Source organism: Nakaseomyces bracarensis, assembly GCF_045282275.1.
Source record: "Nakaseomyces bracarensis strain CBM3 chromosome Unknown Scaff6_1, whole genome shotgun sequence".
Taxonomy (NCBI): domain Eukaryota; kingdom Fungi; phylum Ascomycota; class Saccharomycetes; order Saccharomycetales; family Saccharomycetaceae; genus Nakaseomyces; species Nakaseomyces bracarensis.
In genome coordinates this window covers 520462-537818 of record NW_027263967.1, presented here as the reverse complement: position 1 = coordinate 537818, position 17357 = coordinate 520462, and the positions used below count along the sequence as shown (strand labels likewise).

General features: G+C 35.8%; 7 protein-coding genes across 7 annotated transcripts; 4 read left to right on the top strand and 3 right to left on the bottom strand.

Moving 5' to 3' along the window:
* Window positions 1-60: 60 nt before the first annotated feature.
* SWH1 (oxysterol-binding protein related protein SWH1) lies at window positions 61-3603 on the bottom strand (the record flags this gene model as incomplete). Its single annotated transcript, XM_071051625.1, has 1 exon — window positions 61-3603. One exon carries the CDS (start codon window positions 3601-3603, stop codon window positions 61-63), a length of 3543 nt encoding a protein of 1180 aa, XP_070907654.1.
* Window positions 3604-4099: 496 nt separating this feature from the next.
* Window positions 4100-6316, bottom strand: YAT1 (carnitine O-acetyltransferase YAT1; the record flags this gene model as incomplete). Its single annotated transcript, XM_071051624.1, has 1 exon — window positions 4100-6316. One exon carries the CDS (start codon window positions 6314-6316, stop codon window positions 4100-4102), a length of 2217 nt encoding a protein of 738 aa, XP_070907653.1.
* A 1502-nt stretch (window positions 6317-7818) lies between these two features.
* CDC15 (serine/threonine protein kinase CDC15) lies at window positions 7819-11031 on the top strand (the record flags this gene model as incomplete). Its single annotated transcript, XM_071051623.1, has 1 exon — window positions 7819-11031. The coding sequence occupies one exon, from the start codon at window positions 7819-7821 to the stop codon at window positions 11029-11031; it is 3213 nt and encodes a 1070-aa protein (XP_070907652.1).
* Window positions 11032-11534: 503 nt separating this feature from the next.
* ADO1 (adenosine kinase) lies at window positions 11535-12593 on the top strand (the record flags this gene model as incomplete). Its single annotated transcript, XM_071051622.1, has 1 exon — window positions 11535-12593. One exon carries the CDS (start codon window positions 11535-11537, stop codon window positions 12591-12593), a length of 1059 nt encoding a protein of 352 aa, XP_070907651.1.
* Window positions 12594-13373: 780 nt separating this feature from the next.
* Window positions 13374-15419, top strand: ECM27 (Ecm27p; the record flags this gene model as incomplete). Its single annotated transcript, XM_071051621.1, has 1 exon — window positions 13374-15419. One exon carries the CDS (start codon window positions 13374-13376, stop codon window positions 15417-15419), a length of 2046 nt encoding a protein of 681 aa, XP_070907650.1.
* A 394-nt stretch (window positions 15420-15813) lies between these two features.
* LIH1 (putative lipase) lies at window positions 15814-16911 on the top strand (the record flags this gene model as incomplete). The annotated part of the gene is made up of 1 exon (XM_071051620.1): window positions 15814-16911. The coding sequence occupies one exon, from the start codon at window positions 15814-15816 to the stop codon at window positions 16909-16911; it is 1098 nt and encodes a 365-aa protein (XP_070907649.1).
* Window positions 16912-17044: 133 nt separating this feature from the next.
* RNJ42_01454 (uncharacterized protein) lies at window positions 17045-17278 on the bottom strand (the record flags this gene model as incomplete). Its single annotated transcript, XM_071051619.1, has 1 exon — window positions 17045-17278. The coding sequence occupies one exon, from the start codon at window positions 17276-17278 to the stop codon at window positions 17045-17047; it is 234 nt and encodes a 77-aa protein (XP_070907648.1).
* Between the last annotated feature and the right edge of the window lie 79 nt (window positions 17279-17357).

Here is a 17357-nt window from a genome sequence, read left to right as displayed (position 1 = left end):
AATTACTGTATATATACAACTCTTGGAGTAGTTACAATATATATATATTTCTTATGAGAATTAGAAAATATCAGGCACGTCCGTCCATTTACGATCTCTTCTTTGCTTCCAGTATTCACCGTTGAATTTCCAGTAATGTAGTCCTGTTAATGAATCGGTTTCGTAGGTAAACCATCTGGGTGCGTATTCGATCTTCTCTTCCTCCCTCTTGCGGCGTACTGCTCTTTGTTTCTCTTCTAGCCTGTGTTTTTCCTCGGCTGCCTCATCGTATCTACCTTCTTCCATGGCTCTTTGATCTGGTCTCAACCTACTATCAGTAGGAGGCAGCCATTCTAGAAGTTTCGGAGCTGGATCATTGAGAGTTACTGCAAACGAGGTTAAGTTAAATGGGATGTCTGGTCTCTCATTCGCTTTCCAGATCAAAAACTTACTACCGTCAAATTTAGGCTCATCAATTAGAGAATTTGCCTTAGCACGTTCTATAGTCATATCTTCTCCATCCTTCGGCGTTACCTTTTTAGCATACAGTGCTTCATTCCAATGCCCTCCAAGAACCCATAACTTCTCGTTATTCTTGTTATAGACCTCACCTTTAACCTCATAAGCACCAGCAGATGTCCAACCCCTCGCCTTGTAATGCAGGACACAGTAGTCACCAGTGGTATGGTTAGTTATAACAGAGTCACCACTGTTATCAACTTGCGGATTACCAACAAGGATACCTATAACAGCCATATCAGGCTTTTTCCAACTGTATAATTCCTCTCCAGGGTGATTACAATCAGGACGAAGCTTAATCCACCAAGTACCTAAATTCTCTACTGCGAAAGTCCTACCAGTGAAGTTAGAATCAACCTTACATTCACCCCAGTAATTCCACTTTGGTGCTTCACCCCAAGTAGCAGAAATGGCAGGATGGTGAGATACCTGTTCAGTTAAAAACCGGTACTGGCCATTGGGGCTCACATACTCAAATGTTTCGCCAAGTAAAGGATTAAATGGTTTAGCGACTCTTTTGACAGTGGATGCGTACATAGAAGCTGAATAAGCAGCGACATACAGCGTTCTAAGACTAGAATCCTCAAAAGTAGCAGCGACATCCATTAAGTTTGAATATTCCAAGTCCTCAGTTACTCTTTGAAGCAACGATGATGGCTCATTAAAGGAAACAGGTAGAGTAATCTTGGTTAAATCTTTACCTACCATGGACTTCAACACCGACCATAAACTAATTTTAGGTCTCTCATCTTTGTCCAGTGATAAGTTGTCCCTCATAGGCTCCTCATAACCACAAAAGGTCTTCTCCTTAAGGATAGTATCGCTGTAATCCTTTTGCATATCAGTGACAACTTCTTTCTCAAAACCTTCATGGTGAGTAATCTCTTTCTCAGTAGATTCATCAACATTCACTGCTTGTTCTTCCTCTGCTGCGGTCTCGCTACTTTCATTCATGTCACTACCTTCTGCCTGTGACTTTTGGGTACCATCCATAAGTTCCTCTGCATCGAAAAATTCATCTGCATCAGTATCTTCGTCTTCATCCTTTGTCGCGTCGATGTATTTAGCGATTTCTTCTAGGGTATCATTAGATTCTTTTACTATATCGGTAGAGGCCTCATCATCTTCCTGATCATCAGATTGCTGCAGCTTCTTTTGTAATAGCCTCTTCAGGTTCCTTCTCTCCTTATCTAGGGCAGATAATCTCTCGTCCTTATCTTTTAATTCAAATTCTAGTTCCTTAACTGCTCGTATCCAAACATTGTTGACATCACGTTGTTTTGTTAATCTCGATATCATTTGTTTGTCTTTATCAGTAATCAGGCTGTTTAGTTTCTCAAAACTTTCGGTAACAGTTTCCAGAGATCTTCCAACTGTATGAAAGGCATCCTTTGAGTTTGATTGTGATTGATCAGAAACAAACTCGGAAAGGGATCCCAATTCCATTGTAATTGATCTTTGAAGCATATGAACTTCTTGCGAGTAGGGGCTGTATAATGTTTCCAAATCCTCTTCATCATCATTTTCTACTGCCAAAAATAGATCATCACCTTCGTCATTTTCATCATCAGAATCCTTTTCAATCATGTCAGTATTATATTGCTTGATATTTTTCGAAGCAAATGCTTGTGGTTGTATATCCTGAATCCCAGGTGACATAGGTGGTCGTGGAGAACCCGTTTCAAATGAACCGCTATTCTCAAAAACTGGAGTAGGCATACCACGATTTAATGAAAGATTTGGAGATGCAGGTTGTATATGGAATGCTGCATCCAGGTTTTCATCTCCTCTATTATTCATGAGGCCCAACCCAGCACTAGATCTTCTAGACTCATTCGGATGTACTTTTGAATGTGTTCTATTGTGAGTTGGCCTCCCAGGGGAATCCATTGTTTGTAGACCATAGTTCATGGCCAATGATGGTGGAATTGTACCTGTCTTCAGCATCATCTCCTTATCTTTTGCAAATCGTATAGCACCTTGAATTGCCCATACCCAACGATTTGTTTCAATGGGATGATTACCCTTTAAATGCCACCTAATCGCACCATTAGCTCCAATTACTTCAAATTTTAGCCTTTCTGAAGAATCTAAATGCAGGTTACATGTAGACATATTCAAAGAGCCTCTACAAGCATTTTTTGTGTCATTTTGATCAATATAATAAGACAATTTCCCGTCCGCACTTAGAATAAACCATCTTAACTTGTATCCTTGTGCAAAATTCGTCCACTTTTGTAGGTAGCCTCTATAAGTTGGAGGCTTGTGCAAGCTACCACTTACATCGATAACACTTTGCTCACCAGTAGCTTTATCTAACAGTTTTCTGAGTTCAACATCAGTAACAAGTTTTGGATTTGAAATTGCTTCTGAATCACTAACTTTTTTAACCAGATCAACTGGTAAAACACCACGAGCATCTCTTTTAAAAGGATCAGCGCCATGTTCTAGTAACCATTTACACATTTCTACATCCCTCTTTTTAATAAACTCATGCAAAACAGTATCGCCAGTTTCTGGATCAAGTCCATTAATATCTAATAATTCTGCATTTCTTGCATTAGTCAAAATAGCCTCCAAATGCTGAAAATCTCTATTATTAAATGCTGTCCTAAGCTCTTGAGCAGTTTCTGCAACATATGATGATCTTTTCATCTGCATACTCTGTGCCACGTTTAGATCTCTGCATATTTCAATTGCCTGCATATGTGAATTATTAGCCACACAATCGTTGATGCTAGGTTGATCCATTAGATACATTACTACATCTCCTCTTGCCTGGTATGATGCAATATGCAAAGGTGTGTTACCGTTTGTATCCTGATGGTTTATATCAAGTTTGACTTGACTAGTATTATCAGTAGATTCCTTGTTTGTGATCCATCTATTGACAATCTCTTTGATCAACATTAGTGGAGCAACTTGAACAGCGTAATGAAGAACCAATTGAAGGACTTCTTCAACATTTGGGTCATCCCTAGGTTGAAATTCATTATTCACTACATGTTTTAGTTGTTGGAATGAACCTGATCTTAACGCATCCAGAAGTTTTAACTTTAATAACGGTTTGCTAGCACCACTGCTAGCTTCATTATAGGTTGCCATTAAAATACCCTTAAAACAGACGTGTCTAGATCCTGGAACAACAGTGTCCTTCTAATTTCTTATCCAGCTAATATATAATATTAGAGAATTAAGCTGTACTAACTGGGTATATTTGAATACCAGATATTGATATTCTAACTTTACTATTCTCACTAGCTTTCTTAATTAAAGTTACCAAGTGGATCACTAAATTTAGAACTTCAGACAAATGTCGAACCAGATCACAAATTCATTATGTAGAAGCAAACGAGTTCGTAAGTGATGATAAATAATCAGATAGTAACCCATTATAACATTTAACATCTTCTATTTCGAGTATATGTTAGTTATTATCAACATTGGCAATGAATATATATATATATAGCTATAAAGAATAATAAGTTGATCTAATCCTGATTCCTTTACCCACTTTCATGAAGCTTTTAATAAACTTTTATCGCTAAATGAAACAAAAAATAATCCAGGACAATAAAAAGATAGGTAACTCATTAAATTATTAACCTGTTACGCTGATATCAAAGTAATCGTAACCTGAAAGTAAAAATTGTAAATCGTCTGACTTCGTATTTTGAGACATTGAGCCGGTTCTCTTGCGAATTTCTGCGAGGTATTGTTCTTTATCCGGTGTTTTCTCATTAGGTTGGTAGTTTGGAGCTTTTGACAAAGCCTCTAATCTCTCATGTTCTCTTCTGAAGATTCTATCGATCTCAAGGAAGGATTTTTCTAGTAGTGATACGAATCTTGCGGTTTGTCTATGTCTAGAAGATACCACTATAGATATACTATCTTCACGAATAACGTAGCCTATACCAAAACCGTTGGCTGTAACGGGACCAAATCCAAAATTCTTTAAACATGGATTACCACAGTTTGATGTACTCATAACGTTATTATTCATCATATCCCATGATTTATCTTTGAATAAAGGAGGTAGAGGCAATGAGTGCTTGTACCACTCGTTCCACACACACCACAAAGCATAAAGGTGACGGTCTTGTCCGAGACCCATGGAACACTCTCTAGTAATTCTTGAATGCTCTTTGGCAGCCTTTTGTAAGTAATCAATTCGTTGAGCGTTCGTAGCCTTACTATCAAAAACCGATTTGACAAATTTTTTAGATTCCTTTGTGACGGATCTGATTGCTTCTGTTCTACCATTCTGGAATGTCTTTGTCATTGCAGGTTCATACACCGTTTCAAATTTACCATATAATGCGTAATATGCTATTTGAAATATCTGTTGGGTAAATGCGTCAGGCGAACACTTGAACATTGCCTTGATATGAGCTGCACCATATGTCTCAAACTCTAGTGGAATGAATTCATATTGGGAAATTAGATCTGAGATCCTGGTTTCTGCAAAATGCAATGACGATAATAAAAATGAATCCGGTCTCCATTCAAGCTTTCTTGGAATAGTGATAAGGTTTGCACGGGATTGTTTCTTCAATAATTTTGGATCCATCTCCTTTTCAGCAAAAATATCTGGGACATTCTTAGTAACACCACGTGCAAAACTTAAGATTGAGTCAGTATAGATATCTGTAGCAAATCTTAAAACGGTATGACCGTCAACACCGGTATGTTCGAAATTAATACCTGCTTTACCATCTCTGGTGACAATTAATTGTAACTTTTCAAACCAACGATTCATACATGTACCATATTGAATATTTAGAGGAACTTTAGAAGTTATATCTTCTCCTAAGTTGATAGTGGAAGTACCACACAACATTGATTGAACCAACTGGCTGCTCGTTTCAGAATCTTTGGAATCAAACTGTAGATCATCCAAACATATTACAAAAAGAGCACTATCAATTAGTTTCAAATTTTTCCAATTTGTGGAATCAGAATCATGGTAAATATAGTCACGGATGTTAGACCATACACGTCTTGACTCGGTAGTAAAAACACCCATAGGCATTAAATAACGGATGAATTCTTCCCTACTCTCCAAGTGATCACCAATATGTCTTTCCGTATCCATAATAATTGAGTATAAGTTCCACTCAAGTTCTTCTGGAGATTGGAAAATAGGGAAATTATTTATATCAAGAACATCAAACCAGTAAAATTGAGACTTATACATCACCATGATATGGTGAGATGTTGGATCAGTTTGCAAATGACACGATTCCTCACCAGGTCCAGGAGGTATTCTACTTGAACCAAATAATTTTTTATATTGGTCCATTGATAAAGGTGTGCTTCTAATTTTATCTTCTGCCAGGGTCCCATGTCTCACCTGTTTTATGAATTTTAAAATGGATGTTACCAATTTGGCACATCTTTTGATCTGTAGAGTATGTTTCCCGTATGGTCCATCAGGTTCTGCACCTCTAGGGTTAACTTTTGTAATTGTTGGATCATCCTCGAGTTGGAAGTAAGGGTTCACATTCAACACAACACTCTGGTCGTACAAAAGATACGAATCGTACCAGAACTGTTCTATGTACGAGGACTCCGGCGTCTCATTAGCCAACTCGGCATCATACTGTAATAGCTTTTGCTGTAGAGTATTCATCAAATCAATGTTCTCCGGCGACATGACTACTTTCTTCGTCCTCCTAAACTGCCTATCATCCTGAAGCGGCTCCACACGTTCCAAATACCGCTGTAACGTATCCTTCAAAGGAGGAATAGGTAACCGCTTCAACGCAGTCTTACTCTCTTGATCCACATCTGGCCTACTAGTAACTGCCACAACCATATTTTTCACTATCTTTTCCTATTCTTATAGAAGTTGTCTTTCAGTAGGTTTTGCAACTACTCTCAACCCTATCTTATATGAAAACGATTCCCCTTTACTTATATATCATGAGTTCAAAGCCATACAGAGACATCGATGACAAAAACTCCCCCTCCAACAGTAATGAAATATCAGAGCTCTTAAGTCACACACACACCTACACTATACACTGAGCTTTCCCACACAGAATAATACGTAGAATATGAAGAGTTTTTACCAAAAGTCACACAAAAGGTCTTCCCCCGCCCACGCAAAGTCATATCTTCTTTGTATAAGGGGATCGATGGGGGAGGGAGGCGGGGAAGAAAGTCCCGTAGCAATAACAAAAAATATTAAAAAAAAAAAACTCCGGCATATAGATATTTTTTTTTATTGGGTCATTTCACTTTTTCTATGCCCCTCTGCTCTTAGAGATGCTCGTACACCACCAAATTTTTTTTTTATAGATATAAAAGTCATTCCCCCATACAGAACGTGGACGCAGATATGCTTAGAAAACCACAGTACAGATTAATGCGTCATTATTTCGACTCCGAATTTATTGTTTATTTTTAGTAAATGACTCCCACAGTTGTACTTTTATACGACACTTTTATTTTCTCATCGAGTTTCCATTTATCCGACTTTCCCGTGGGAAGAAAATCAGTTCCCACGGAAAACAGGGACAAGATAATAAAAATGAAAATGCACGTGTGTATATCGTACAAGTAGATCCGTACTGAAACGAAAAAAACAAGCCACTTTCCCCGTTGTATTTCCTAACCTGAAAGAAAACTAAAAAAAATGTTTGTGGTAAACATAGATCAGTTCTAACAAGAAGATCAAAAGAGAGAAGACAGAATACAATTCTACAACCAGTCGCCCAATTTGTTTTTACTATATTAGTTCCTTACGAGCTAGCTCAGTTCTTTTTTTTTTTTTAAGTTGGAACCTATACTTTTGTGCTTTTGTTTTTGATCTTAACGTTCGGAGGGTACAAACAGAAAACTATCTATATTTCTGTTCTCTAAAGAGTATTTGAAATTAATTAGCCCCGCCTTTACCTCTCTTTTACTGCGTTTGAAAGAACACATAATAGAAAAATAAACAATTTCTGCTAAATATAGAAGCTCTTTTCCTAATTGGGTAAGAGGTAAGAAGAACTCTCCAAAAAAAAAATAATAACCGCCGAGGGTTTTAAGAAGTTTAATTTGTTGAATAAAAAAAAGGGGGTAGTTGAGAACACCAGATCTCATAATTTACTTAGAAACACTAGTAGTTTTTCATTGACCTTAGCCGCCGAGACGTGATTAAAAATACCCCGCATTGCTAATTTTGTTGAAGAAAAGACCAAAAAAAAAAAAGTATAAATAGCGGTTAAAAAACTGGTTTATTTCCTATCAATTTTTTTTTATTCCCTTCGCCATACACTCTTTATTTATTTTTTTTTGTTGTATCTAAAAATAAGTGATTTTCTTTTTATTATGCCAGCATCTGAAAGAGTTAGTGTTACTCCTGCACAACAATTTAAAAAGGAATATAAATCGGTACAGTATCAATTAAAACAAATCATTGGTAAAGGATCATATGGGGTAGTCTACAAGGCTGTGAATAAAAAAACGTCCCAAGAGGTGGCAATTAAAGAAGTGAATTATCAAGATGACGAAGAACTACTGGATATCATGTCAGAAATTGACCTGTTGAAGAATCTAAATCACGATAATATTGTAAAATACCATGGATTTATTCAAAAACAACATAATCTGTACATCATCTTGGAATATTGCTCTTTGGGATCTCTCAAAAGTCTTCTCACAAAAAATAGACGACCTCTTACAGAACCAGAGGCCCAGGTATATGTCAAACAAACTCTTTGCGGTCTCAATTATCTTCACGAACAAGGTGTTATACATAGAGATATAAAAGCGGCCAATATTCTTCTTGATTCCCACAATACGGTTAAACTAGCAGATTTTGGTGTCTCTACTATGGTCAATAACACAGCCATGACATTGGCTGGTTCCTTAAACTGGATGGCACCAGAAATTATTGGCAATCGTGGTGCGTCAACATTGAGTGACATCTGGTCCCTTGGTGCAACTGTAGTAGAACTATTAACTAGTAATCCACCATTTCACAATCTCATAGATATGAACATCTACTATGCAATCGAAAATGATACTTACTTTCCACCAAACTCATTTTCAAAAGAAGTAAAGGATTTTTTACAACAATGTTTCGCAAAAAATATGTACAAGAGACCTACAGCTATACAATTGGTACAACACCCATGGATATTGAAGCAACACATTCATAATCATAATCATAATAATAATAATAGTAGTAATATGAGTAATAATACCAATAACGGTAAAGAATTACCAGACTCTCAAAACTCGCTAATGAAATACGCTGATGTCTTGACACCAACAGCATCCCATAATAAGCTTGATATATACCGTGAAGAGCTACAGGAATCCGATTATTGTTGGGATGAAGATTTTGCTGAACAGGATCTTAACTTATCATCACCATCCAAGAAAAAATTGGTGAAAAAATCTTCTCATTATAAAAGGAATTATAAAAGTAGGAGGAGCCCGGAAGGATTTAAGAATAAAAATCTTAATACTGATGAAAATGAATCCACGTCGAACGATAGTGACATTATAGATGATACCATTGGATCTTCTTCTGATACAAGTACCACCGGAGTTCTTATGGACAGATTTTATTATATAAATTTGTTGAAATCCGGCAGTGATGTTGAAGATATACCAAAACTCTTCCAAAAGTGTAATTTAGATAGTATTGCGCTAGCACTAATCGACCATTCTATCCTTAATTCACAAGCTAAGCTAAAAGAAAAAGCTGAGTATGACGATATTACTCAAAAGCAACATGAGAAAAATCTTAATGAAATATTTACTTTTGATGATGTGTCGTTAAATGGCAGGTTTAAGAGAAAATTCATTCAACTCGGAGGGCTGCCTTCTCTATTCCCATATGAAAAAATACTTAGTGTCTTTTTTCTAGATGATTACATCGATGATTTAATCAAAACTGGAATCATCCCCTATATCAAAAACTATGAGGACCCTAGTCTTATACTCAGCGTCATTAACAAACACATGGAGCTGATATCCGTTGAGAGCTGGTGCGAGTGGTGTAATTTCAATCTACCTATTGGCATTATTTTAGATCATCTTACTGAAAGGAGAGCACAATCCATTCTTCTAAAGATATCAATGTACGGTACGAAAGAATTCAAGGGTGAAATATTAACGAAAATTATCAGATATAGGATTAATGATAAAAATATGATGGATGCACAAGTACTTTATGTTATTTTCAAATCTGTATTCTATATTCTTCGTTCGTTGAATCATCAAACAAATATGAGTCAACAATCCTCGATGATGTTAAATATACAATCTCAAACAACTGGTTATAACGACACTCCAGTCCAGTCATTAAGTTCTTCACCGACTAAATCACCAGTAAGCTCTTGGAAGAACCAGTCTCCTCCATTATCTCCATCAAGAACTCTTAGTGGCAAGTCATCATTATATCCAGAAAATAGCGTCGGTACAACACTGTCTAGTGGCCCAGGAGGCATGGAAATACCCGATGAAGTGTTTGCATGGATGGAGACATTTTTGAAAAGTAAATTCTTTTTAGGACTAATGGATCTACATGTCTGGAAATATTACAATAGAGCCTTTTATTATGTTACTTTCAGTAACAAAGCGAGACTCTTAAAGTTACTACGAGATGAGTATTATATTAGATTTTGTTTAAGAGTTGCAGAAACAATCTCGGAGAAAAATGCTAAACAAATAATGGGTCAGGCTTCAATTCTTCTTATTAAGATGTCTAATGAAATTCTATCCACCTTACATACCCAATCTCTAAACACCAAACCATTAATGATATCTCCATATTTGATCAAGATTGCTACTTTATTTTTGACCGGCAAAAATTTTATATATGCAGGCATTGAAATAATTCTCAATTGCCTCCAGTACGCAATCCATCAAAATGAAGAGAGTATAGGCGATACATTTAACAAAAGAGGGGTACGTGGAAAAACAGGCGATCGCTTAACCATAATACACTCTGATAAACTACTACTCACCGAGGAGAATATACTTGTGGACATGAATAATCTAGTGGAAGCATTTTTCGATCTACCAGAAAATGATGCCAATTTTGGAAATTTTATTGTGAAATATACCAAACTTTGTACCTTACAACCTTTAGAATACATTTGCATTCACCTTGTTTTAACTGGACAATTCTATGATAGAATTATTGCATATTTCGAGCTGTACTGTAATAGTTTACTAATTCAAATTGATTTGTTAAAATTCATTAAGCTTCTATATTCAAGAGCTCTAAACTCAGGATATCGCCGTGAGGATATTTTAGAGTCTCTAAAGAATCTACTGGCATTTCTGTCTGAAAATTGGGATCCTACTAAAACTACTAATAAGAGTCAAGTTGGCTATAATTCCGTTTTAATTAAACAATTATGTTCGGATATCGCTATCCTCCTAACTACCAGACCTAATGCAAAAAGGCCGATCGGACTGTCTAATCTTGGAATTTCACAACTTGCTTTAAATGGAAATCAATCCTCAGCTATGCTTTTGGAACGTGATAAGCTTTCCATTCCTAGACCTCATTTTGCAAAATAATCGATTGACAAGTGGGTTTTTATTTTATTTTATGCATTATTTTTTTATTTTTTTATTTTTTTTTTCATTTTTTTTTATTTTTTTTTTTATTTTTGGTATTGATATCTTGTATATAATATTAATAACTACTTCAAATGCAAGGTCAAATATATTGATGTACTAATACTACAGCGAATCTGACTGATAGTTCTTACCTATCTGCTTTCAAGCGAGCCAATTTTCGTTTATCGCTTTTAAAAACATGTGAAAAAAAAAAAAAAAAAAAAAAAAATAAGAAAAATAATAATTGAAAAAAAAAAAATTACTTGAATTTTTCAACATTGACTATTGGAAATCGAAACACACTTTGTCTTCTTTCCAACACAGTTTATAATTTTTTTTTCTTTCATTCTATGGCCTTTTTGGTTACTGTATTTTGGTCTATTTTTTTTCACTAAGTAAGCTAATACCATTTCATTTAATAAGTTCCATCTTAATTTCTTTTTCTATCTCTTAACACTTATATGTTTAAAACTCTAACGAAATCTTCAACTAGTAAATTATTCAGAATGTCTCCATCTTTGGTTTGTTTGTGTAACCCATTGCTTGATATCCAAGCCACCGTCAATGACGAATACTTGCAGAAGTACAATTTGAAGGCCAATGATGCTATCCTACTAGAAACCGGTTCTGATGATCCAAAAATGGCTATCTATGACGAATTGCTAGCTTTCCCAGATGTCAAATTTGTTGCTGGTGGTGCTGGTCAAAACACTGCAAGAGGTGCTGCTTACATTCTAGGTAACGGCCAAGTCGGTTACTTTGGCTCTGTTGGTGAAGATAAGTTCTCCCAAAAACTGCTTTCTGAAAATGACGCTGCAGGTGTCTTGTCCTTGTACCAAGTGCAAAAAGATATTAGTACTGGTAAGTGTGCAGCTCTAATTACCGGCCACAACAGATCATTAGTCACTGATCTAGGTGCTGCCAATCACTTCAAGCCAGAACATCTAGAGAAGCACTGGAATGAAGTTACAAATGCAAAGTACTTCTACATCGGTGGTTTCCATTTGACTGTTTCTCCAGAGTCAATTGTCAAGCTAGGTCAACATGCTAAGGAGACTGGTAAGCCTTTTGTTTTGAACTTTAGCGCACCATTCATCCCACAATTTTTCAAAGATGCTCTTATCAAGGTCCTACCATATGTTAGCATTGTCGTTGCTAATGAATCCGAAGCTGCTGCATATGCCGAAGCTTTCGGATTAACCTGCGACAAAGAAGATCTTGTTGCCATTGCCAAGAGTATTATAGGTACCTCTGAAAAGACCGTCATCTTTACTCATGGTTTAGAACCAACTGTTGTTGTTACTAAGGACACTGAAAAGAGCTTCCCTGTCAAGCCATTGGATCCAAGCAAGATTGTTGACACTAACGGTGCTGGTGACGCTTTTGCTGGTGGTTTAATGGCTGGTCTGGTCCAAGGTAAGTCTCTTGAAACTGCTATTGATATGGGTCAATGGCTAGCTGCTCTTTCTATCCAAGAAGTTGGCCCATCATACCCAAAGACCAAGTTGGAATACGCCTAAATTCCATTTACTTAGTTAGAGAGTATACCACAATTTCATGTAAAAATGATTATATTCATCAGTATGTAACGTTCTTAGTGGCACTTCCACTCGTCTCAACTATACAGTGAAGTCCCTATGTATAGTATCTATAAAAAAAAAGAACATGTAATGAAGTAATCCTTGATATTCGTGGCACAAACATAAATTTGATTGCGTTCACTGTTTCTAATTGTGTCATCGCATAAAAATGACATACCATATTACTGCTGCAATGTTTATTTCAATAACCATTCGATGCATTATCAATAGCTAATATCAATGCATCTTATTGCTATTACTCTTAATCACGTGATTCCTTGAAGCTTCTCAAAAAAAAGTAATATTAAGGCTTTGCTGTTAGTGTATTACTAGTTTTATTTGAAGGGTCGTGTTGAATGGATTCTTTGAGTACATTGATCTGAAACTGTTGGAGAAAGTAACTATACAACTTGTCATATAATGTTATGCTAATGCCATTGTGCCTTCTTCAAATATTAAGCAGTAAAAGATAAAGGTCTCAAGTTTTAAGTTATATTTTAGAACAAAAGGAAGTCTGCTATTTGGTTTGCAGCAGTAATTCTATTTAGTTACAGTAACTCTAATTTTCGGAGAAGAGTGAAGAGTTGAAATATTATCAGGAATACTTTGGAACGTAAGAAAATTCAGCAATATAAAAAGACATATTATAGATTTTTTATTGACTGGTTTGTCTTTTATGCAAGAAAGCTAGTTTATTAAGAACCTTCCTACAACATTTTAATGACTTTCACCGAGTTATTACACCCACATTCCCTCTACAATAATCCTCAATTATCATTTGTCTTTATCATCACCAGTCTTTGGCATATTGTGTTATGTTTTGTGTTACTAGGTATATCAGCATCGGATTTCCTTTGCCCGAGTGTAGCTTCAATAACAGACTCACACCGCACATTAGGTAAATCTACTGGTAGTGAAGGAATTCTTATGGCAGTTATCCTCTCGTGGTGCAATTCCTCGCCTGACTTGTTCTCTAACTTAATGAGCTGGACCGGAAGCTCTGAAGGAAATTATGAGATAGCGGCAAGTTTATCTATAGGTGAGGTTCTAGGAGCCTGTGGAATTATATTATGTGTAGTAATTGGTTCTATATTTTTGTTGATGGATGGCGTACAAATTGAAATTAACGAAAGGCAAAGAAGTAATATCTTATTTGATCTTTCTTACACACTAGTTGCTCTGATAATGCTACTCTATATTTCGCTTCGGAATACTGTCACAATATGGAACTGTTTTACTATGCTGTCTATTTATGCAGTTTATCTTCTTCAAAAATATCAGAAAGCTACAAGAGAAACCTTGGAACAAAATGATGAAGAAGGTAATAACATAAATGATAGTATTATGGATATCACTTCAGCTGCTGGTCTTATTGAACCCACTTTAAAACCAAATTTACTTTCTGCAATGGATTTCAATTCTTTGTTGTCAATGTTAGAGCGGTCAAGAAGTAACAATGAAGAATTACAATCTGTTGGCAGCCACTTTTATCACAATCATGAATTACCGGCATCAAATGGGAGAAATCAACGCCCTATAACTGATTTATTAATATCGGTTGCGAGAGAAAATACAACGCATCAGGTACAGAGTGCTCCTGCTGTATTTACGCCTTATTATGATGACCCAGAACAGCAAATTGGTGAAGCTGAGCAGATTGTCCGACAAGAATTCAGAACTGCTACATCTCAAATGGAGAATATAGACTCAAAAACTATGTATAATAGCCTGAAGAATATTGTTAAGATTGCTTTGCCGCATTTAAAGAACTTTAAACAAAAATCACCCGTAGATGCGGTTTTATCTGTTTGTGTCATTCCTTTTGTTCTAGTTTTTAGAATTACATGCCCTCAGGTTAACGAGTTAGTGTGCTATAACCATGAGAATGGTAGATACCAATTCAATCAAGTCAAGTTGATTTTCTCATTACTACAAGGTATAGCTGCGCCTTTTTTAACATTCATGCTGTTATCAGCACTCATCGAAAAAAGGTTTATTTACATATGGTTCATTCCATCTGTAATTGCTAGCGGCTTGATTTATGAAACTAGAATTTTTTATAGCAAGTTACTTAGTGTCAATAAGTTTTCATTGATCGGGTCATCTACAGAAAATGCACTCCGCAATATTAATGAAAAAGATAGAAGAACACTTGAGAAATCTATGAATATTCTAAGGGTGGCCTTTCTTGCTTTTGGTATCATAAATTCGATATTATGGATATCAATATCTGCGAACACTGTAATTGAAATTCTTGAACTATACCAACAAATAACGGGCATATCTCCAGCTATATTAGGTTTGACTGTTTTTGCTTGGGGTAATTCAATTAGTGATTTGATATCGAATATAGCAATGTGCAAACTTTATAAAAAACTACCTCACGATGAAGGAAACATTAGCGCGATGGCTACCAAGTTTTTCCTTATTGCATGTAGCTCATGCATTGGCGGAGTACTTTTAAATTCTATGGGAGGAATTGGTATCAGTGGTTCTATCGCAATGCTTTTCATTCACAAAAAATCTGAAACCTGGTGGTTTCTGAGGAGGACTAGCTTAATAACAGTTGATTCTGAAAACTATAAGTTTATACTATCTGGAATTGTTCTTGTCCTAGAATGTTTTGTACTCATTGTAATTTTCGGAGGCCCGGATAAAATAAGAGAATACTCTATGTCAAATATGAAAAAAATTGGTATAGCTATGTGTTCAATGTGGATTGTGACCACGATTATAAATACTGGACTTGAAATCGTATCAAAATAAACATATTGTTATAAAGATGAATTTAGTTTTTCGCATATTTATAGAGCTTTTGTGTAAAACCTAAATTTTAATGATCAGTAAATAAATAAAGCTTGGATATTTATTTGCTTCGAGAACAAATGACTAAACATTCTAGATGTTTTCTTGAATCATTACCAGAGTCATTTGAATAAAAATTGCCTGTTTAAATACCTTTGGCTTTTTGTGACGGTGACGGTTTTTTTTATTATTTACATGCAATAAGAAGCCGTACAAAAACCTTTTTACCGCTCTCTATATATTAATGACCTGTCATTTAATACATGTTGATATCCATGGATTGGGTTTTATTTCATTTCATATAGATATACGATCAATGTCTGGACGAAAGTTCCAAACTTAAGTAATATTCACAATGTTTATCAGATTCGAAATATATTTTATCGTCATTTTATTATTGAGCCAATCTCTTACAGTCGCAGGTAGTTCTGATTTCCAACGGCTAAAAACAAAGAATTTTCGAGCCTTACATGGTGATAGTACCACGAAGGAGATTGGGATTTCGGCAGATGTGTACGATAGATTTGTCTATTTTAGTAAGGCATGTGGACTTTGCAACTGTATCGAACCAGGTTTACTGAAGGAGAACAGGACACTAAGTGATGAAGGTTGCCCAACTTATCTAGAATTTTGCTCAAATTACGAATCTAACAACTCGTACAATAGAACTAGAATAGAGTTAGTGCTAGAGGCAGAAGAAAATGAACTAGGAACTGGATATTTAGCAGTAGACCATGCTAAGAAGGTGATTATTTTAGCGTTTCGTGCGTCAACAACTAAACAAGATTGGTTTAGTGATTTTGAGACATACCCAACAGATTATATTCCGGTTAGTAGAGACGATTATTGGAAATTGGTGGAGTCAGGAGCTATACACGAATGTATAGGATGTCAAGTACATAAAGGATTCTCAAGATTTTTAGAGACTCTTGGTCGTCATTTTTTGGCAAAGGTGCAAAAGATTCTGGTTTGTTATCCAGATTATCATATAGTGAGCGTGGGGCATTCATTAGGTGCCTCCCTTGCAGCTCTAGCAGGTATTGAGCTGAAATTGAGAGGGTATAGAGTTTCTGTTATAACGTATGCACAACCAAAAATATTTAATCGAGAATTAAAAAAATGGGTTGATGATTTATTCAATACAAGACTCCTACATGCCATTACTGCATATTACTCATGTCTAAAATCAGCATCTGGATACATAAGGATTGTCCATAAAAATGATCTTGTTCCGAAAATACCGCCATTATACCATCACGCTGGTATTGAAATATTGATAAATACTAAAGAACTCCCACACAATTTAAATAACTTGCAGTATATTGGACCAAATAACTTGATAGGAACATACACTAACGGTTCGAATAACTTAAAGGATCGTTGGGGAGAACTACTGCATATGTATGAACATAGGAACTATTTTATTGCACTAACAGGGTGTCAAGGATTCTAGATCTGGTGTTCCAGAGATAAAAGGCCCTCCTTATCTAAATGACAGAAAAAATAAAAGAAGATCTTTATTAGGTAAGCAATATGCAAACCATTTTTACAGCTAGAGATAATACTTTTTACAGTTTCTATGTGTCTCAATCCCGAGTCCTTTTCCTATTTTGACTTCCATCCAATTCTTCGCCATTACGTTTCCCATTGATGGAACTAGGGTTCCCTGGGATCGGTTGTAGTGTTGGGAATTTTTCTGGTTTTAAACTTCTCAAGTACATTTGTAGATCATATTCTTTGTCGACTGCACTTTCGGCTTCATTCTCCTGGTTGTTCAAATAATAAGATTCATATGGGTCTTCATAACAATCAGCTGTCATTTCTTTCTAATGAAAAAAAAAAGTGTAGACTGTTATAGATCTTTGATTTCCTCACTAGTCTTAGTATTTCCTATACTGA